The sequence below is a fragment of the Gavia stellata genome, chromosome 5, assembly GCF_030936135.1.
Source record: "Gavia stellata isolate bGavSte3 chromosome 5, bGavSte3.hap2, whole genome shotgun sequence".
NCBI classification, from domain to species: Eukaryota; Metazoa; Chordata; class Aves; order Gaviiformes; family Gaviidae; genus Gavia; species Gavia stellata.
The window spans coordinates 58,803,730-58,826,784 of record NC_082598.1 but is presented as its reverse complement, the minus strand read 5'-3'; the positions used below and the strand labels follow the sequence as shown (position 1 = coordinate 58,826,784).

The 23,055-nt window shown below is 41.8% G+C and overlaps 1 protein-coding gene across 1 annotated transcript in view; it reads right to left on the bottom strand.

Annotated features, from left to right (window-relative positions):
- The window catches only part of EGF (epidermal growth factor), a 60,666-nt gene that overhangs the window by 5,582 nt on the left and 32,029 nt on the right, over positions 1 to 23,055 (bottom strand). Inside the window, exons 12-23 of the mRNA XM_009808693.2 lie at positions 21,782 to 21,930; positions 20,082 to 20,186; positions 18,145 to 18,368; positions 14,286 to 14,453; positions 13,384 to 13,533; positions 12,790 to 12,939; positions 12,022 to 12,138; positions 10,864 to 10,989; positions 8,951 to 9,070; positions 6,812 to 6,962; positions 3,815 to 3,979; positions 227 to 329 (exon numbers count right to left, since the gene is read on the bottom strand). Coding sequence (XP_009806995.2) covers positions 227 to 329; positions 3,815 to 3,979; positions 6,812 to 6,962; positions 8,951 to 9,070; positions 10,864 to 10,989; positions 12,022 to 12,138; positions 12,790 to 12,939; positions 13,384 to 13,533; positions 14,286 to 14,453; positions 18,145 to 18,368; positions 20,082 to 20,186; positions 21,782 to 21,930 — 1,728 coding nt within the window. The remainder of the gene's footprint in view (positions 1 to 226; positions 330 to 3,814; positions 3,980 to 6,811; positions 6,963 to 8,950; positions 9,071 to 10,863; positions 10,990 to 12,021; positions 12,139 to 12,789; positions 12,940 to 13,383; positions 13,534 to 14,285; positions 14,454 to 18,144; positions 18,369 to 20,081; positions 20,187 to 21,781; positions 21,931 to 23,055) is intronic.

Below are 23,055 nucleotides of genomic sequence, written 5' to 3'. Positions count from 1 at the left end.
GCTAACAATAACACTGGCTAATGGTTGCAATACATCCAGGCAGCTGTGAACTTTGAGGGATAACAATGAGGTAAGATGAACTAGGGTTCACAGCAAAGCACTTGATGACTCTAGCAGTTATTTAATGTATTTAAGATGTGAATTATTTGATGGATAATCTCAAGTGGATCCCTAACACTCTTTGATCCTTCCTGCTTCCCTCTCCACTCCACATTAATATAGTTACCCGAGACTTGTTGCTGGTAGGTGTCACGTTCTCATTGTCAGCGCGGCTGCTGGCATTTCTTAGCGCTTCTGCATAGAGATTCTTCTTATACAAGTTTTGACTTCTGCAACAGAACAAAAGCTGAAACAAATTATTTTGCTTTGGGAGGAACAGATGCTGTTTCCTTTCACACATTATTCTACAGGTATTTACAGAAGGGACATATATTTTGTTTTCTTTCATTGGTTTGAAAGGGTTTATTATTGTCAATTACCGCACAGTGGTTAAAACAAACAGCTTGTCGGAAACAGAAGTCAGTAAAAGGTGAAGAAATGTTTGTTCTAATGTGCCATCTGTAAAGGGTCGTTCATTAGAAAAAACAATAGGCTGCATAATTTTAACTACCCCCTTCCATTTTCTTATATTATTCTATTTAAAACACATTCCTCTTTTACAGAGATTTAAGTTTCAGCCAATACAATGAACAGCCTCTGTGGGTGAAGCTCAGAAATAAAAATCCGACTGTATTTTTGCACACCATTGATAGTCACAATTATGAAAGTCGCTTCTGCATTCATCTGGATCATTTATCAAAACCAACAATTTCAGAAATTACTATGAAATAAACAAACCAAAAGCCTCAAAAAGCTTGGAACTAAGACACTTCCAGGAAAAAGCATGACCAACAGAATTATCTCAAGGGGGAAAAGAGCCAAGAGTACAACCTGGAGTTGGAAGAGGATATGAATAATCAGCTCTAAATGGCTAGTTCCATAAATTCAAAACCTGTTACATTTGCAGTTAAGCAGCAATCGCTTACAAGGCAGTATTAAAAGCCCATACAGGCTCCAACGTAGAAAACACGGTCATAAGAAAAAGAGCTCATTTACACTGCTCGAGATGCAAATCAGTACATCTTTATTGACTTTACATACACGTTTTTTCTCCTCCTAAACACCAGCTAACAAAATTAATGTTACACTCTTCAAATTCCGGAAGTCCTAAGTTATAACATCCTTTTACTTGATCTATTTTAAAGGAAATTTAATAGACGTGTACCAAAGAAAATAGGAATTTTCCTTTTATTTCTACATCACGTTCATACACTAACTGCGAAAGTGCATCTGCCATAATTATCGTATGTTGCTCCCTTCAGGAAAATACAATGTAAATAAAATGTGCTTTTTGCTAGTAATGAGAAAACTCTGTCGTGGATTTTCTCCCCAGATTCTTTATAACATGTCCCTGTGTATTCAAACATCAAAAAACAACAGTAATTGTCTCCAGTAGAGGATAGGACTGGGACTGCTAATACGAAATCAAATGGGTGTCAGATCTGAGGGTATATCCACAGAGCAGAATGCTGAGAAATATGGTAAATTAGTCCATTTTGACTTTTCCTGACACTGTGGCAAGGCTGCTCTTCATCTTTTGTCACCGGGATGTGCCCATTCTGCATTGCAGCTCATAGTGCTAACAAAACTCGAGCCCGTTACTCAAGAGTTACAAAATCCATTGCACAGAGCTCACACACAGGCACGGTCCTTAGTGGGATGCCCCGCTCAAGAGGATCACTAATTCTACATCTACTTTACAGCATGCAGAGTAACAGACGCCAGATGGACTTGGCGGGCACAGGAGTCGTCGTGTGCGACTGAGCACAAGCAGGCGAGGCAGTGAAATCTCGTTGACCGAGCACGGGCAAGAGGCCAAGAATTTCTCAGTCCTAATCCCAGTCCTACTGTCGATTTTTGCACGGCCTTGGCTGATTGAGGAGAGGGATAGTGGGTGTTAAACCTGTGATTCAGATTTTTTCTTTGCTGGAAAAGAGGTGTTTCCTTGCTTCCCAAGGAAGATAGGAAACTTGGCATGCTATACAGTCAGACTACATAAACCTAACATTAAGAATAACACAATGGTCTTCAGCAGACTACAGTCATTGAACAAACCAACACAATACTTTGGTATTCTTGGCCTCCAGTTCACACATTTTTCAAATTGGCAGGTGTAGATCTCCAACTTCATTTCCTCCAATTAAAAGGAGATAGGCGTCTCCATTTTACAGGGGAAGGAACAGGACTATTACAGACTTAATTGGTACATTTCAAAATACAGCAGATTATGTGAAAAAGCAGTACAGCAATTTCAACCCAAATACTGGTTTCCAGACTCCAGTTAAATAGGGATTTTAGGTCAGTGGTTTCATTTTGAGCTAGTTAGGCTAGTAATAGCTGCAGTACAAATTCACTCAAGTATGTAATTGAAAACTTGTTGTCAAGGTAAATAGTTATATTGATCAAAAGCATTTGGCAAGAAAGAAAGGTAAATAAGGGAGAAATGACAAAAAAGAGAGGAAGGGAAGAGAATGAATAGCTTCACACCCTAAACCCAGCCATATTATGGCTATTTTCATGATCATTTATATGACATATATAGGAAATGTAAGAATCTCACAATTTGTCTTTAGCTTCTGAATCCCAGGTCATGAGAACAAACCAGACTGCACCTAGCTTTAATTCTGGTCCTCTACCATTAGTTAATAGAAAATGAGAAACGTGCTGGCTTCTCTACTTTTAGGGACTAAATATGGTAGGAACCCTTAAATAAGAATGGGTAATATTCGCTTCCATAGTTAACTTCATTTGTAGCTTAACTTTTTATGCCTAGGAGAGTCTAATTTTAAAATTAACCTAAACCACAAACAAAACCCCTGCACACAGAGGGCAGGTCGGCATGCAGCAGGAGACTCTCGATTGGGCTGCTGTCTGGCTTTTTGTTTGTTTACTTATAAATATAAATATGCATTTAAACGAGAGCCTCTGAGAGCAGTTATTTGCCAAGGTCATGGCCAAAAGACTCTAACTTATTAAACGCTGAATACTTTCCAGTCCAAGGGACATCGATGACATTTAATTTCACATCAGACTGGGTTCTTAAATAGTGACTGTAGGGATTCTTTTTGCCATGAGAAGAATCCCAAACCTGCACAATTCATTGCAGCCATGGAAAATGCCAGGGAGTACTTTTACAACAGATGTGCCTTAGACTCACATCCCTGATTTCACTCTTTCTACTGCCAGGAAAACTGCTTTCACGTTTGTTGCTGGAGGCACCACGGTGGGAGTTTGCTGTTGGAAGGTTAGTACGCTGCTTCTCTCAATGGCGAGGAAACTTTCAGGTGCCACTCTACACCAAAAGGGAAGCAAAACCAAACTAACAGGATAGCTAGCGGAGAAGAGCCAAACCCTACCGTGAGAGTTTCAGACACCTAGAGCTCTAAATGGAAACCAAGGAAGTGGTAATTAGCATGCTCCTGAACTCTCATCAATACAAATTGCAGCTCCTCTTCAAACCTAGTAAGGTCTATTCTTCTTCCCCCAACACACATCACTCACTAACACCAATGTGAGTATGCAGGCAAGGGACATGCCAGAACTTTCTGAATGATTCCTAGATCCAACTACTGAAAGCAGAACAGTAGCAAGGATGATATGGTGATTTCCACCAGCTGAGAAACAGCTCACGTCCTTTGCCATGAGCCCTCTGTGAAAGTCAGCAGGACCTCGGTCCCCATGCCACACGTTCACGGTGCGTGTTTGGAAGCACTACCTGTGGTAGTAGGCGGCCAGGGATCCCAGCAGGAGCAAGAGGACCAGCACTGCTACGCACACGCCGATGGTGACATTCCGCATCTTCACCCGCTCGGCGTGCTGCTGCTCCCACCACTCCAGATCGCTGAACTGGCACCGCTCCCCGACGTAGCCCGTCACACAGCTGCCAAAAGGAAGCGAGCGCAATTTGTAACTGGCGGCAGAGGAAAAACCCCAGATCATCACTTCAGTCACCTTGTGTATTGATTTACCATCGGCAACCGCTACGGAAATATCTGCTTGAATTTAGTAGTGGAGAAGAGAAAATTACTTTAAAGGAATGGCTGTCAAAACCTGTAGAATTCAATAGTAAAAGACTTTTTCTACTGTAAAGCTACAGAATTATACAGCGAGATTATAATTTCCAGATTCTAATGGGTAAAGAATATAAAAAAAAATTTCACTTAAATCCTGCTATGTAATTAGTGTTTCCCTAAGATTTTCCATTTAACTGTTTCCAGCAGCAAGCTTCCCTTTCTTTGAAATAGGCAATATAGGACTTGCTCATATTTTCAGAGTGATTTGGTTAAGGGAATCAAATTTTAATCTGAATCCTTACTTTAAAATAAAAGACAAATGGAAGTGTTTAAAAAAAACAAAACTTGTATGGGTTAGAAGTATCTTCATAATTTGGTTTTAATACAAGCTTCTTCTGTAGGCAGTTTTTGTTAATTTGTTGTTTGTTTTTTTTTTTACCACTGTAAAACCCAACATAGAAATCTTATCACTGCATGAAACCCTCAAATCAAAATTACTTGAAAGTGAGAAATACATAAAAAAGAATCTTAGCCTGGTTTTACTGTCCAAGGTGAGATACATAAAAAAGGAAATAATAAACATAAAGAATGAAAAGTCTACTCAATTTGCAACAATCTTTCAGTACCGTAGGCTCAAATCTTTCTCACAATTCTTATCAACTCAAGTTTTATTTACTCAAGCCAAAAGAGCCAGTCAAATGAGCAGAAGAAGCAGGATTTGACCTGCAGCAGCTTTTACCTAATGTTCTGAAAATGTTATACCTGCATTCATTATTAAATCAGGCACAAGCACATTCATTCTGTCACGAATTAGAATGCATATATGTTGGAAAGCACAAAGATGCCAATTTTTTTAACGTAAGATCACAATAAATTCCAAACAAGCTAGAAGATCTACTTGCTAGTGTAAGAGCTTTCATTAATTAAAATACAAATCACATTTGCTATGTGATTTTTGCTAGATAACATTTTTCCATGACTTTGTTTTGGTATTTAATATATTACAGCCTACATGAATGAATGCTGCCATCTAGTGAGAATTCAGCAATGTGAGAATTCAGCAAGGTCCGCACACAAACCCTGGTCCCCAAGAACACGGCTAAGCACGGTTACTCCTTGATTTTTCACACAGCTTCCACTTCCAGAACTGAAGAATACGTAAATTTGGATTCTTACTACGCACTAACACCTAACAAATAGAAGAAAAAAAGATGTGATCCAATCTGAAAGTTCTGCAGTTGTAGGCGCTTCAGTTTCAATAGGAGAAACTCAATGAGGTGAAAAAAGACAATTTTCACAATGCCTCTAAAATTTACACTAAAAATTCACAACAAATACCAGAGATGACCACGAGTCCATCTCCTGTATTGGCTTTGCCCAAGGGCTTTGCTGAGCTTAGGAAATCCACAGCACAAAGCATCCACTTCATTTCCATGTATGTACAAGATACATTCTTTTCATATTCCTGCAGGTGCAGAGGTTGGTAGGCAGGGGAGACCACTCATTTAAAAATAAGACAGCCTAGGATTTGACAGGGCTTGCAGGAATGGCCCGGTACAGAGGTTCCTGCAGTGCAGGACAAGGAAGATCTGGGGGAATGGTGGGTCAAAGAAACCCTTCAGCCCAAAGCTTGCTCTCCTCACTCCATGGTTATACCAGGGCCACCCGAGTTACTGAGACACAGAGGGAGATTTGCCTACTACAGAACAGCACCCATCCCCTGCACAGGTCCTCACTTACCAGGTGAGACCCCAAGGGACGAGGCAGGCATTGGATTGGTCCCACTGTAAACACTTTTATGCTTGATTTTGAGGAAAGATATAACATGGATTCAAATATAATCAAGTTACGCAATTAAACTCCAGCACTAATGGTTTTGAAGAAATGACTACCCCACATGGACCAGGCCAAGGTTGACTTCTGGAGATAGGAGATTCTCTTTGCTTTTGTCAGTAACTGCATTTGGGGAACCAGGAATTGGGCTTCACAAAAATACCAACAGGAGGAAGGCGGTCTCGTTTTTGAGGTCTCATTGCTACTCTCCCTGTTTTTAAGAGGACCATCATGTTGTACCCTTTCTGCCAGGGACCAAGACTCTTCAAACGGTAAGGGAAGATACTGACAGCAGACTTCTCCTCCCTGGTCCCAATCAGAGAAGACAAGACAGAGGTGTCCTCTTCCATCCCAGCGAGTGCTACACATGAACAGCAAGGCCAACAGGGAGGTACAAGTCAGCATGATACGGGCAGGAGAGACACAGAATCACTAAGGTTGGAAAATACCTGTAAGATCATCAAGACCAACCATCAACCCAACCCCACCATGCCCACTAAACCACGTCCCACAGTGCCACGTCCACACGTTCCTTGAACACCTCCAGGGATGGTGACTCCAGAGAGCACCTCTTTCATAAAGCCATGAGCACTAAGTCATTTAACAACTTATCTCACATTTCCAAAGCAAAGAATCGAGTGCTTAGGGAGCAAACCCAATCCTACTGATAATTGCACTGGGTGTGAATGGAGTGACCACTTACAGAAACTCACAGTGATCACTTATAGAAAAGAGCAGAGCCTAATGATAATTGCTAGCATGAGTGATGAACAGGTAATTTATGGACAAACACTTCACTGTCTGCTCTCAGCTGAGCCCTAAGAATACCATTCATCAGCACAGACAATACAAATTTCTGTACTTACTTGCAGGCATAGTCTTGTAGGTCAGAAACATAATTGCACACTCCCCCATGGAGGCAGTATGACTCGTACGAAGGAGGGCATCCTACAGTATCACCTTGCACAGGGTGTGTGGAGTATTCACTGCTGACAACAGCGGGGGACGCAGTAGATTCTGAAACACAGGATTTCACAAGGACATCTCAAATTTTTGGCCGCATTGGCAATGGGATCTTACGAAAGAGTTCCAGAACTTCAAGATAGGAAAGTAGGTAAAAATCTCTACTTTCAACCAATTACTTGTATTTTACCTGTTTGCTTATGTTGCTGATCAAATCTAGGCACACAGAACTTTAGAGTAGAATACTAAATACGCTTGATTCTAGATTTGCAATGAAAGACCCAGGGAGGTCGGCTGCATTCTGTCTATTTAGATGTGTGAGTACCGCTCTGGAGAAAAACTGCACTGGCTGCCTAGTTACTTACGCTTAAATGATTTTTGCAACTTATGCAGCTTTAGGGGATGGTAAATCTCTTCCATGCACAAAGCACCGGAGTCAGATGTACAGGTGAAGGGTGATTGTATTTCACGCACTTGGATCTCAGACTGAGTTTTGACACGCAACTTGTCGTTCTTATGCAGATTGTTTCTACTCTGCTGCCATCCAGTTGATTGCATCTGTGTGTGACTGCAGATCACATTTTTTATTGTTTCAAGCTAGCTCAAGTACAGATAACAGCATCACTGGGGAAGCAGGGAACCCTATTGACCCAGTTCTTCAAAGGGTTCTGTAGCCTGCTCTGAATCACACACACTCTCACCTACATAGATATCCAAACTAGCTAGTTTTAAAGGTAGCTCTAATATCTCTGCACAACATGACCTACAGTGCAGTCATGCCCTCACAAAAAAGGAGCGCTTTCTTGCCTACTCTGATGCTACAGCAAATCTATAGGTCAGAACCAAACGTCTACATGGCAAAGAATTTCTAGCAGTATGGCTTAGCAGAAAGGCACCTAATCGCTCTCATACATTTATGGGATCAGTTTTCTGACTCACACCAGTTTTATTGCAACATGACCTTCAATGACATTTGTTTTTTAAAATTTCATTTGCGGGAGAACTGCCACGGCAAAGAGCCTGAAAGGAAAGGAATGAGTGATTTTAGTGAACCTCAGGTGTGACTGCATTCTGCAAAGAAAATTTCAGCTTGCTAAAAGAGCATATTAGGCAAAGAACTGAACCAGTGTGTTAACACCCATGAAGACATGGGATCAGACTTGCAGGTGAGGAACCTAGAAAGCATTACTTCCAAGTCGTGCATCATTTAAAATCATCATTTCCTGAGTGACACCTGAAACTACTGAAAGCTTAAGTAACTGAAAAGGGGGTGGGGATCCTGATAGGTAGGTGTTCTACTTAAAAAAGCCATAATTTCCTTCTGTTTTTCTGCAGAAACAGATCTGTGACAATCACACAGTGTCCCTCCATCATCAGGCAGTCACTTGATCTGGAGTAAAATTCACGCCGATGAAGAGGGCTGACACAGAGTAAGACGATGAGTCACTCAGCTCCATATTTGCAGAGAATGCTGCTGTCGCGTTGAGGCACTGAGATGAGGGTCAGATAGTCACTAGCGCTGAACCTTCAGCAGCTCCCTTCATTAAATTGGTAACCAGATTTTCTCAAGAGTTTCAGAGCCCTTGTGAAAAATTAGCCACTCGATCTGAAAGGCTAGCTTGTTCTGAAGAAATAAATGGGACTTAAATTATGTGCAGTTTTTGTGCTAGCCTTCTGCAGAGGGAAAGAAGGGACAGAGAGTTTGGAAAACGACACAGACTGAAATCACCTCCAAAAATGTTACCTCCGAGGAGTATTTACTTCTGCTGTTCATTGTAAAGGCCATTAGATAGATGTGTCATTACATTCAGACGGTAAAAATTAGCATTGAACCCTAATGTAGATATTTCCAAACTAAACTTGGATCTGGACTCCTTAGCCCACCTCCAAACAGCCTCCTAAAGCAATGCTAAATGGATCCACAAGCTGGCCAGAATGTCACTATACAGGGTTTCCTTAATTTCCAGGTACAGCAATTTACCCAAGAGCACAGCTCTTAGCTAAGGGCCACTTCATTTTAATTGCTCACTCCCTTTACTCACTGCAACCGACGCCAGTCCCAGAAGCATCATCAGCACATGAGCAAGTGAAGTTTCCTTCTGTATTTGTGCAGGTTATGTTCTCTCCACAGGTGTGGGACCCCGTCTTGCACTCATCAATATCTGTCACCCAAACAGTCTGCAGTTAGAAGAACGAAATGCCTCAGAGCATCGGTTACAAGGGCAGCAGTTGCGGCACTGCAGCCTCCTGGCAGTGGGGAAAAACACCAGAGACCTTCCCTCTACAAATACGCCTTCGTGGAAAACGTAAGGGGAAAGCAACCAGCATATTTTCTATGCCAAGTCATCACAGCCTCCCCCACCTCTCAGAGCATGCTACGCTGCTGCAGAAGCTCTCCACAGGGAGAAGGAAGGCAAGGCTTCCCCAGGAAACGTAATGAGTACAGGAGAGTTGAAGAGAAGACTTTATCTACATTAAAATTAACAGGATCTGGTCCAAAACAGTATAGAAAATTCAGAGCACTTTTAAAAGCAAAAATACAGGAAGAAAACTGTTGCAGCATATTCCAAGAAATGTGGTTTCAACAACACAACATGAACTCAATCTTGTACCGTCTCTGGATGTACTGATACATTTCTGGACACTGTGCATGCATGCAGGCGTCTAAAACCAAAATACAAAATCACTCACTTACCAGTTTCTGGTTTTTATAGTACATTTCAAGCCATCAAACACAAACTTAGTTTCAATTCTGTTTACATCACAACATTGCGTCACTTATAAAATGCTGTGAAAACGTATCTTACCATCTTCTGGACTTAAAGACTTCAGGAAAAGAGCGGACTGGTTTTCAATAGTAGTGGTAGGTACCACAATCATTCTAGCTGAGCAACTATACCACAGGCAGTGAGAGCCCAGGGCTGCCTGGGGATGTGCCTTGTAGGTGGTGCTGGGACAGCAAGAGGGGCTTGTCGCTTCTGTCTGCGCTTCCAGACATCCTCAAAGACATGAGCTCTGGATCTCTGACCACTGTAGGCAGGAGGTTCCAGAAAGCCTGCTGGCCTTCTGGAACCTCCTGCCTCTGATACTTTCCACACCCTGCTCGTAAGAATGATATTGTTCTTAATTTTTCAGCCATCCTTGTCTGTGTCAAAGAACCAAAGTCCAGTAAAGACTATGTAAAAATTGGGTCAAATTTAATGGGCTTTGAATTAGGCTATAAAGGAGAAAGGAAAAAGAAAAGGACAAAAGAGAAGCCAAGACTCTCATAAAACTCTGAACAAACTGTGTGCTAGTCAAACACTGGGGGGGAAAAGCTTCCTGTTCCTTCATACTTGCTGCTAAAACGGATTAAAAAATTAAGAAATGCAGGGAATGAACTAAAGACCTGGCATTAGAGCTGGATGGGAAAATCAGTGGGTCTGATTATTAACAAGACTCTAAATGTACTTAAGTTGTCAGTGTCAACACCTTGAACCTCATGCCTATTAAAAAGACCTGGAATTATTTGATGAGTATTATGACACACTCAATACCTGCTTTCGTTTATATTCATGGCAACGATTTCCAATAAAGCTCTACCGCTTCACCTCTACTTCTCTCCTCCCCTTCAATCTTCCTCTCTCTCCTGCTGTAGCTACTAAAAAGAGTGCAAACACAGAGAGGAGATATCCACTGACAACTACAGGCTTTGCATATTGATCAGTTGCTGAGGTTGCCACACTTCAAACAGGAAGGAAAGAATCAAAAAGGAAGAAATGATAAATGTCAGCTGTCTAGGGGAGACACTCGTAGGATCCGTGCCCCTACCAGATTTTTCAAAAAGAACCAGAACAACTCATTTGACAGCTTCACAGCTTGATGCAAGACTAGCCCAAATCGTAAGACATGTCTCTTGCTCATTCATCCTGCCCCAGCCTCCCAGACACAGCGCAGCCCTCACACATGCCCGTACCGTAGCAATGGACTCCGTCTCCAGTGTAGCCCTCCAGGCATTTACAGACGTAGCCCCCTTCCGTATTGATACAGCCCGACACGCTTCGATTACAGCGGTCCATATTTACAGCACACTCATCAACATCTGTGAGAGAAAACAAGGAGATGGGACACGTGGGTCATGAAACCATCAGGTAAATCGATAAAAAGAAATGTCTGTGTCATAAATGTCCCTCAGACTATGCTGTCACTTGTCATTTGTGCATCTGAAGCAAATGGGAAGAGAAGGGCTTTGTGGTCTTTTCTCGGTATGAAATTTGATGGGGATGTTCTAAAGAGCCTAAGACAGTCAACCAGCTACTTCCAACTGGAGACCTAGAGGTTCCACAAATACCACTTGCTTAAAAAAAAATCATGTTTGGAGGGAATGATCCTATTCAAAACTAGCCTTATATTCTTAAACCCTACTCAGAGAGAAACTTTGTTTTGAGAAAGAACACATAAGCTTAAAAATAAAGAAAAAAAAATTACACTCATTTCATCTTCTATTTTTTTTTTTTTCCCTTTCCATAGCAACATAGACTCCCGTGAGTCTTCATGCTTAGCCACCAAATGGTAAATTGTTCTGTTTCTAATGCCTTCCTGTCTTGGCCCTTATGAGAGAACAAAGGGCTTCCATTTATGTTGTATGCAAGTCCAAAAACTTAAAGACCACTCTGAGCAATGTGTTGTCTGATTGTTAGAGTCTCTTTCTAGTGCTAGAAAGAAACAAGAGCAGCACTTTTATGTAAACATTATATCAGGCATACTAATTTTTAAGAGATTCCTGAATACATACTTCTAAATTATACATCAATTACCATGTCTGTGGACTGAGCTTTTATAATTAGGCAATTTTTACAAATAAATACATTATGCTTTTATTCCTATTATCCTCGTTATTGCTTGTTAATATTAATAGGATTAACACTCGCGACTCAGGGGAAAATAAGGCATGTGATAATTAGCCATTTCATCTCACATGCTCTCTGTTCATCATCCCTTTCAAACCAAGCAATACCATTGACCTTTCTGCGACGGCTCACGCAGCAGAGCTGCCAACGTGAGAAAGGATAGATTTTCTTCCTCTCCCCCAATCTACAGTTTTCCAGAAGGTTGTATTAATGTCTTTTATTACCATAGCATGATTTCCCCTTCCTGGTAAATCCTTTCAAACACTGGCACATAGCTCCATCTTCCAGCAAAACACACTGTGCATTCACACCACATTCTAGTGCAGTGCAGTCATCTTGATCTATAGCATAAACAAAACAAAAAAACCCACTAGATGCATTTGGACACATCAAAGGAGGTACTGTATATAAAAAAACCCCACCAACCAACCAACCAACCAAAAAACTAACAAGAAAACCAGAACATACAGTCAAAGTTTGAAACATAGCTCTCCAGGATTAATGATGACAAGCCAATACAATCATTAGGGCTATTGTCTTTGTCTAGATGGAGTCGAAGTGTCATTTAGTATCAGGATTTCTGAATACTGTATACAAAACTTACTGTACAATTTAATGATCTAGTGTCATTGAACGTATGTAGAAGTCAATGGTTTTACTGCAATTTTGTTCAGAGGAACTTAATATACTTATAAAATCTAAGGGAGAGACTTTCACTAGTGTTCCCTATTAGAAATGTTTGTTCTCCAGAGCTGTATAATACTATCAAGTTTTGTTGACATAGCGAAGGAACATGGAGACAAACAAACAAAAAAGCAGTCCTACCTGGCATAATTGCATAAACCCAACTTCTTGCAAGAGGGTTAAGAGCATGAATGCTACCAGTCTTGACACTGAGCCTTTCTTCCTTTAAGGCCTATGAGTTCTTTCTGTTCTATAAACCTGTTCAGACCCTCACAGTAAATAGAAGGAAGACAATCATCAGACTCTACCTGATACCATGATTTCAGCCATTAGCAAAATGCCGATTTTCTGCTTTTCCCCACTGTCTGTATCCTTGAATATCCCACTGCTTTGTGTGCTTCGGAGCAAGGTCTCTGGTGTTGGCAACGGCACTGTCTCCTTCTGCCCAGAGACGCTTCCTGAAAAAGACAAGAAAAAAGTGACACAGACTATTTAAATCTACTGAACTAGCTGATTTTCTATCACTTGTCTACTTTCCAATAATCACGGTGGTTTCCTTTTAAAATAAACATCAGTATCCTCCCAGACTAGCCTCTTTCTGGCCTCAAATTATTACTAAAACCACTCACTGGTAGGTTTTCTCAAATACAAAAGACAAGGAATGCAACTCATTGCTCACAATACTTGCCAGCACTGCACACCCCTCTCTTACTGTTAATACGCCAAGGGAAAAATTACAGTGGTCAGACAACATGCTATTGTCCCAGGACAACACCACAGTGTTTTCATTCTTCAGAGAAACCATCATTCATTATGTAGAACAAGGTGAGTATTTTCCAATGCCATCTGTCAGGATCCTCAAGGGTTTGGGGAGGGTCTTTTTTGAAACTGGAGGATGGTACCTGCTGTTGTGCTGGAAGCATCCAGAGCACGACAGGTTTTTCCATCTTGGGTTTTCCCAAATCCTGGATGGCACATGCAATGGGCAACTCCAAAATTGTTCTCACAGATCTGATCACAGCCTCCATTCCCATAAAGGCAAGGATTTGCCCCTAATGCAGAAAAACAGGCAACTTAACAAGCTGCTTCTTCAGTCAACATCTCCTTTTAGCTGTGCAGAGTTGAAGCAGTTGGAAAAAGAATAAGGACTGACAAAAACTAGAACATCCTTTTTTTTTCTTTAATTAAAACCAGACGCATATAGTAAAGCACAGATATTATCACCTAGCCTCTGGCAGGAAAGCAGATTCACACACTCTCTATCTAATAAATGTATCCCTTTTTTTTATTTCCTTCATTATTTTTCCTTTAATATTTAGAGTCCTGACATTCCCTGAAAGAACATTACAAGGGCATACGGAACCTGTGATTACTTTCTTTCAATCCTGGTCTATTGAATTACTTTTTTCTGCTTACAGGGAGATTGTTCCCAACAGAAAATCAAATTATTTGATCCAAAACTAATAAATCTTACAAAATCTTTCTCCATGTCATTTATTATTATTTGCGTGTGTGAGGGGTGCTAATAAACTAGGATAAATAGGAATTAGAAGACTATGGTAGCCTCATGGCAATTGATCAGCATCTATTCTTGGGCATGATCATAAATATACAAAATCTGTTAGCATTCCTGGGACACATGCCCAGATGATGATGCTTTCAATAAATGCCTGTCTGGCTACGCAAGGCCTTTTAAAGAGCCTGTTTCTGAGAAGATAATCCTCTCCCCCAGGACATCTATCTACTGATATCAGTGAACAAGAGGAGGCTGGAAGGGAATGACTGCTTAATTTTTGCAGTATACCTGGTTTCGCCAAAGGATGAACTACAACCATTGATGAGGGTCTCAGCATGCTGCCTCGAAGACGTACCCTGTTTTGGCCGGTCTTCTTGTCCACCCTCATTAGTGATGGCCTAGCCCAGTCAGAGAACCAAAGGTGATCCTCAAACACCGCTACATCAAAAGGGTGGCCTACAAAGAAATTACATTTCTCATTTCCACATCTGTAGAACATACACAAGAAACCATGTAAGCAAAAGCAGTATCTGCATACAGGTCTACTTCTAACACAGTGGCATAGCCATAGCCATTTCTCCACTTTCATGTCTCATGGGGAGGGATAGATGTCCATGAATGATGGACCATGGGCACATGTTACTTATGCTCTTAGCAGAGGAGTCTATGACACTGGCCTGGCTCAAGTATAGTCTCTATACTGCTGGTGACCTCCAACCAGATCAAGTTCACAAGATGCTGCTACCTCAGACATCACCATTTCTTGAAGCAGCATTGGGAGCAGCCTTTCAGAAGTGGAGTGCCTCCCTCCTCTGCCAGTAAGTGGCCAGCACAGAGCTGCTGAGGTACACACCTCCTTTTGCAGTCTTCAGATAACAGGGAGGAGAGGACCTCATGGCACGTGTCGTCCTGCATAAGTGTTCCGGCACGGGGCAGCATGTGAGCTACAGACACTATAGCCACCGACTCATGGTAGGACCCCAAAGCCAGTGTGTGGTCTCTGCGAGTGCCAAAAGTACACACAAGTGCACTACAGTGGTCCACACGTACATATAAACAGGCACAGACATTCACCAGCCAATTCATCGCAGTGCAAAATTCAAGAAGGGAATATATTTTCCTCACTTCAGCCAACCAGCAGCAGTAAGCTGTGACTAGTTGGTCACTGTCTGTTAGCCAGCTAACAGTAACAGCTAACACAAACCACAGGATGCAATAGATCATCCGGGTAGCTTCCTCTTTTCACTGATTACAACAGCAACCTAGGCACCCACCTCAACTCCAGAGTACAGCAATTTTTCCTTGGTAGCACAACTTTATCTGCACTAGGAAAACTCAGTTCCCTAGTTTGACTTCCAGAGAGAAGCTCAGCAATTCAGAATCCAAAGGACACTTTCATATATAAGGGCAGACATACTTATAAAGATCTTTGCAAAATGATTCTGACGCTTTTTAATATCTGTCATGATAGAAAATTGTCATTAGTCCATACGGGACTATGCATTCTTTCTACACATTGAGAAATCTCCTGTTTCAGGATAGACTTTTGGGCAAGCTTTTTGCAATGGAAGGTGAGAACACACACTGTTCTTCCATGGATGTCCACCTGGTTTCAGAGTGAGTGCTTCCTGGCTGAAGCAGGTTTGCTTTGTCCCGGTCCTTACTCACAGTCTGAATATACACCTCACTTTGTACCACCGCAGTCTGAGCCCCCCAAAAGGTATGTTTTGTAGGCACGTGATTTTATGGTCTGTGTTTTTGATGTAGACCTCAACTAGGTGATGTTTAATTTCAGTAATGAAATTGGGATCCCAAAAGGTATGAGTTTAAAAAATAAAAAATAATTTTAAAAAATAATCAAAGGCAAGCAAACAAGACAACAGATAAATTAGAACCTTGGAGAAGGAGTATGTTTTGGTATATCTTAAACACACATCACAAATAAACTGAAAAAAACCACTGCTACGTAAGAAAAATGCCAAGACACTGTTTAAGTGGTCTTAAGTGTTAAGTTGAAGCGCATATTGTTATTCTGTTAGGACTTCACTGCCGCCCCTGAACCATGCTTAACAGCTGGGCGTGGTTCTTAGTTTTTCTTTCCATGACATTTGAGGAACTAGCCCAAGTCTAGATACTGTCCCCATCTAAACATTTACTCACCATTTTAGGATCTATAGCTTGCACTGTCAACTAACAATGCCTTGCTTTGACCAGCGATTCCTTAACCTCTTAACTTATAAATACGTTAAGGATTAGAAATAGAAGTGTAGTGTCACCCATGGCGATAGCAGGAACAGAAAAACGAATAATCACGTGAACCCTTTCCACACCAGTGCAAACCCGACCCATTGCATAAACAAAAGGCATGGTTGTGTTGTTCACTACCTTGGCGGGGTGCTTACAGGCTGTTTTACTTACAGCTGAAAGCGGGGTTAGCGGAAGAGCAGAAGTATTTTTACCTATTTTGCATGCAGCTATACCGAATGAATTCTCAGTGCAAAGGCACTAGAGGGAGCTGCTGTAATAAAAATTCATGTTACAGCAGAACGCCTATGAAGAGGTGCCACCTTCCCGTCCTCCAGCGTACAGCTGTCCAAGAACAGAAGCCGAAGTCTGGTCTCACTAACAGCATTAGCAAAACATCAGGATATCAAGTCACTCTGCCTCTCTTAATTAATTTCGCTACAGGTCTGCACTTCATCTCTTTCCATACAGGTGCTGATGTCCTTTTCTCCCACCTCCAAACAGCCGTATCACTGCTCCAAGCCTACCTCCTTTCCCATACCCTGTCTTTCTCCAGCGCTCCTAGCTCTCCTTCTCTGTTTTCTCCCCGTAAGACACTGGCTCATTCCTTGTGGAGAAACAAAGTGAAACTTCCGCCAGGCTTCAAGGTCCTCCTTGGCAGATCAGCTGCAAGGTGGAGCGTACATCTACACCTCCATCTAAACGTGAGGAGGAACTTCTTTCCTTTGAGGCTGGCAGAGCACTGGAACAGGCTGCCCAGAGAGGTTGTGGAGTCTCCCTCTCTGGAGATACTCAAAACTCGCCTGGACACATTCCTGTGCAACCTGCTCTGGGTGACCCTGCTCTGGCGGGGGGGTTGGACTAGATGATCTCCAGAGGTCCCTTCCAAGCCCCATCATCCTGTGATTCTGTGTACAGCAGAATATGCGCAGCAGGGGAAAAGAGGAAAGCTGGGAAGTCACTCTGCTCAGGGCTGTTTGATGTCTTATGAACTGGAGAACACTGCTCCCTCCAAGACCTCATTCTGCTCACCTTCAAACAAGAGGGAGGGCATCTGGCTTAGGAGCTGAACACAAGCCTTCCCAGAGCACAGGCTAGAACAGCAGCTGCTTAACAGAGTAACTGTAAAGTCTTTACCCATGGCAGTCGTGGTACTGAGCCAAGAGTCCTCATTCTGCCCATGTTCTGTATGCGCACCTACAAAATGCTCCCCAGAGACACAGCATGCACAAAGGCAATTGTCCTCTCCAGAAACTAATTTGCCATGTACGAGATTCTTAAACATATGGTTTACTTCAGATGTGGTACAACATCAGTTCCTCATTGCTAATACTTCTGTTCTCTTGCTCCAGAACAACACAGTTACGTGTCAAACAATAGAAATCTCAGCCATAACAACTACCAGCATATTGCATAAATCATTTTTCCATTCAGCGCCTATTGTGTATTTAGAATCATCCCAGTGTTCAATACCGTGCAGATGGAAGTTCTTTGCTCAAGGATCTTAACGGCCAAGATTAATTCTCTTCCAGCTTACGTCAATATAACTCACTGGTATAATAAACACAGCAAAACCTGAATTACACTAAGCAGCCATGCATGGAACAAGCAAACCACATTTTTAATTTTTTCCTTCTTTTCATTTTTCTGTAAAGGCAGAGAAGTTCTCTATACGATGCAAAGTGGCTGATTAGTAAAAGCAGAGAGAGTTAGAATACTCTTCTTTTGCTAAAATGAATAAATAAAAGTCAACTGGGTAACAGAACGAAGAGCTAACTGATGCTATTAACCTCAACAAAGAGTTGCATGGGATATACCACCGGCCGGTAATTCGCAACACATATGCAGACACACACGCACATTGACAAGCAGCAGGAGGTAATGATCAACCCCAAAGCCTCACCTACATCATTCTGTGCAAGAATTCGACGACCAGAACCATCCAGGTTTGCACTCTCAACCACCGACTGCTTAGCATCACACCAGTAGACCTTGTCGGCTAAGTAGTCGAGAGCTATTCCACTGGGCCACACCAGACCAGCGCTGGCTATAACCTGGCGATCGATGCCTTCTAATGAAGAGCTGTCAATCCGGGGATTGATCCCCATGTCAGTCCAGAATAATCTCCTTTAGAAAACAAAACGCACAGAGGAAGTCGGTAAGTAAATGTTTGTCCTCCTCTCCATGGAGTTCTTTCAAAGCAGAAAGATCAGATCAGAGCAATACAGGCCCGAGGCACATGAGAAAAAGTGCACGCTTCAAGCAAATATATTGGCTGCTGATCTTTTCACGCTTGCCATAAGACTCCAGGTGATTTCACGGGGACTTATGCAGAATCCCCACTCCGTTCCTTGGCACAAAACCTTTGAAAAACAACTCCTCCCGCCCATGCTAACTGCCAACTCTTCATATCTGCTTTTTGCATTTTCCTCGTGACTGATGATAGCGGTTTAGCAGACACAGACAACAGAAGACGATGCATTAGCCAGCCCCTTGTCTAAACAAGGGTGTAACGATGCGCAAATGGAACCAAAATTACCCACCACCCACAGAAAGCAAGCAAGAGTCTTCAGGTTATTTTGTTTTTAAAAAATAAACCACTATCAGGCCCAGCCTCTTTTTTTCTTTTAATAAAATCATGATTCTAAGGGTCTCTCTCTTAAGTCCTGAGTGTTACTCACTAAGTGCTTACTGTTTTTCTGAGAACAAACAGTGCAAGATGGAGATACCCAAATCCACAAGTTACTTCTGAAGTTTGGACTCCTGGTCTTCCCAGGCATCAACTGCCTTTGTCAGGTTTACTGAGATAACTCACAGATTCACTTAGCTTTATTTCCATGAGCACTTTTGCTGCAGCCAATGCAGGGATCAGTATTCTCCATAGCCTTAATTGTGTCTCAGATCTCTCTTTAATACTGACTTTACAATTAGGGACATTGCTATAATGTCTGTTCCTCCTTTCACCATTAACTTTCTAATAAGGAAGGTTTTAGTGATGTTTCCTCCTCCCTTTCCCCTTGTAGCCCTTGCCTCTACCAATAATTCTAATAAACAATTTCCCTGAACCTACCCATTCCTAAAAGTTTTCCTGCAAAATGTCTCTATCATGTTCAACCTCTACTGAAAGATTCTTTTAGGTCTTTTATGCACAGAGTGAAGCTAACAAGACACCCTCCCCAACTCGGCTTCATTCATCAGTACTTAGTTACAGCAGGATATGAGCATCAAAAAAACCCCCAAAACCAACAGATTTAAAACCATCCTACTACAGGCATATTGACTGAAATCCATGGGGCTTTGCCATTGATTAAAATGGCCAGAATTTCATCAATAGTTTAAACATTCAAAACTCCTTTGATCATCTCAGCACTAGATAAGAAGATGTAAGGTGCATTTAAATCAACGCATCTCCGCAACGGTAGATTTGGTTTAGTTTCCTCAAAAACAGAAACATGGCCAAAAAAATCCTTTGTAAGCACCATTGGTTAAAAGTGACTACCTTTTTCACGCTAATAGATAGGGAACCATCAAAGTTTGTAGTGTGGTGCTTACAACTGTCAGGGTGACTTCGCTCACTTGTGCTTTTCTTTAGCTTAAACTGTATACAGTATCTTTAATGCTTCTGATATTTTTTTAAATCTATATGAGAAATGAAGACGTCCCAACTCACAAAAGAAACTCAGCAATAAAACATTGCAGTTCACACAACTCTGCAAGGCAATGACTATCCTAACACGAGACTAATGCACTTTTTGACTGCCAAAAAGGCAAGGCTGGCATGCTCATTTCTAAAAAGCCTCCCCAAGTATTACACAATTAACCAGGTTTATCACTCCTTACTTAGCAAATGGGTGAACAGCAATCCCTCGGGGCTGGGAGATATCCTCCCAGATGATCATTTTTCTTTGCATTCCATTCAGATTGCTCCTTTCGATGCACGCCTTCCTGCAACACACACGGCACGGTTAGGTCCTCCCTGCTATCTTTTTAATTACCTTCTCAGGCAGAACGTACTACGTTTTTGCATTGCTTTAGTTTGGCACAAAACTGTAATAAATAACTTGACAATGACAGGAAATAATCCTGCTGATGTGGGATGGCTAGTGGTTTTATCAACGAGTAATTCATGTTACAGCCTCATTATCTGGTCCAGGCCATGATGATAAAATACCTGCTGCTCTGCAGGAGACATGAAGTTCTTTTCTGGGCAAATAATGAGTTGGAAGTATGATCACTCATAGATGAAAGTTAGCTTTAAAGGGAGTCAGGAGGAAAAGAAGCTCTTAACTGGATGGCATTATCAAATGTACAAAAAATTTTTTTAAAATAGTACATAGCATTTTTCATCCAGAAATCGCCAAGCGATTTACATATTATATCTATTTTACAGGAAAGAATGAAGTTAATGTCCTTATGATCACTCCTAAAATCTATGACAGAATATACATTGCCAGTCTCCCAATCCGATTCTTTTCCAGAAAACTGTACTTATTGCTGCAAACTTCACTTTGCCAAACAAATATCAGCCTCTACCTGAAAGCAAGCCTACAGCCTACCTCAACCTGCAAAGAAAGGCCACACAAAGATAGAAGGAGAAATATATCCGTGCAAATGTGGAATATGAAGAGGTAAAGGCAGTGAGTGGGAGGGAAGTGGCAGATACAAATTCACAGCTTCACTCTTGACTCTTGTCTTACAGAGACGAGCACTACAATTTCCCATTTCCCAAGAAACACTGGCGTATTTATACAGGAGCACGATCATGTAGACCAGACTGTACCCAACAGCAAGGAAGTGGACTAGCAGCATATTTAAAAGGGAGAAGAGGGTGATCTGTACGTTCAAACCCATTTTTTACGGACTAATAAAATATGGGTCATACTGGAACATCATGACCGCTTTTCAAGGAGTCTTCATTATGTGTTTTGATCTGATACTGCCTTTTGACGAGAAGGTCAATTTTGTTTCTCTCTGCCTATAAGGTTAGGTATCAGCTGAAATGTGAAGTCATATTGTTTGCCAGTGGCCATTCCTCTTTTATCAGAGATAATTGACAAAGATTCTCCAATAGCTTAAAGGGGCATGATTCTAGCTGTCAGCAATGCTGACTTCTGTCCAAGATGTACTCAGTGCAGTAATACTCATTATTTTTATATACATATAAAGATATACCTATATATACACACATGCAGTGTATGCATATAAATATGAGTGTATACGTGTATATATATTCACGCGTGCATGTGCACATACAGATACATATACATGCAGTACATGGTTTAGATTCCTTGCAACTGTGTCCAAACCCTTGCTTCTTGAAAAGACAAAGATAAAAATACAATAGCAGCCTTAAAGTGATCTCCCAGCATTTCAGTTTTAAAGAACCTTCCAACTGTATATACTTGAGATTACAGCCACCCAATCAGAATGTGAAGCGTTACTGAATTTAGAGTGATATCTCAGCTATTTCTGTATCACCAGTCATTTATTCCAAATATCTTATGGCATGCTTCAACATAAATGCACTGTGGAGCATGTACCCTCTGTCTGTCCAATACAATTTACGGTTAATCCAGTCCACAGCAAGGCCTTCGGGTATATCTATAGCTTCATGAATAACTTTTTCACGATTTGAGCCATCCAGATTAGCTCGTTCTATCCATTTCAAGGCGGTGTGGGCAAAGTAGATCTGCGAAGAAATAACAGATGAGGTGTTATTAGTCCCCATCTCACTCTCTGCTCATTTTCCCTTGCCCAGTAGTTCCACTTCTAAAATAACTTCATCATCTTGAAAGTTCCCTGAACTGCTTATTCACAAAAAGCTGCACAGGTAACCTGTGATCCCTGATCAAATAGAAAGGCACTTATCCTTCAACCAGGATGACTTCTGCAGGCAGCTTGTGCTTAGCTGTAAATCCCGGTTGCCCTATATACAGCCCTCTGACTATCCTGGGGTTTTGTTTCAGCGAGCAGCTACCTCATATGAAGCACGGCTGAGGAAGCACAAGCAGGAGCACGCAAAAAGCAGCAAGTTACCATTTCACTGGCTGCTCATTTTAAAAAGGGGGAGTGGGGAGAAGAGCGTAGTGGTGTCTGCGTGTGTGTGTCAAGGAGCTGGGAAGGGAAAAGGAATTATATAATTTGCTTCTATTTTTTTTTCCTCTTTCAGCCTGCACATATCTTAATTTTTTACCAGGTGTCTATTCCGTAAGGCTCTAGCATTGCCAGAAGAGACTTCTCAGTTTTGGGTCAAAATAAAAGTTCTCTGCTGGTGGGGAATCTAGGTTTGTGTTTTCCAAGGATGAGGAAAAAAAAAATTGGTCTTGTATTTGATATCTGGAGGGAGCCAAACACTGTGTGGCAGAACTATACACAGAATCACAGAATCACTAAGGTTGGAAAAGACCTGTAAGATCAAGTCCAACCATCAACCCAACCCCACCATGCCCACTAAACCATGTCCCGCAGTGCCACGTCCACACGTTCCTTGAACGCTGAACACAAAGCAATGCTGAGGCTTTCTTTGCAAACGGCAGCAACAAAACTAGTAACTTTGTTTAGATGCTAACTGTGAGGCCAAGCAAAGCAAGAGGGAGGCCTCTAGCATTAAACCAGCTAATTCAATTACCACGGGAGCACGGAGCGATGCTGAGCTGGTTGACCTTGCACCTCAGTGCTGTGCCACCAGGACCAGGCTGCTGCAGCCCGGCCGGCCCTGCGGCACATCACCTCACAGAATCACAGAATGACGGGGGTTGGAAGATCTGGAGATCATCTAGTCCAACCTCCCCGCCAGAGCAGGGTCACCCAGAGC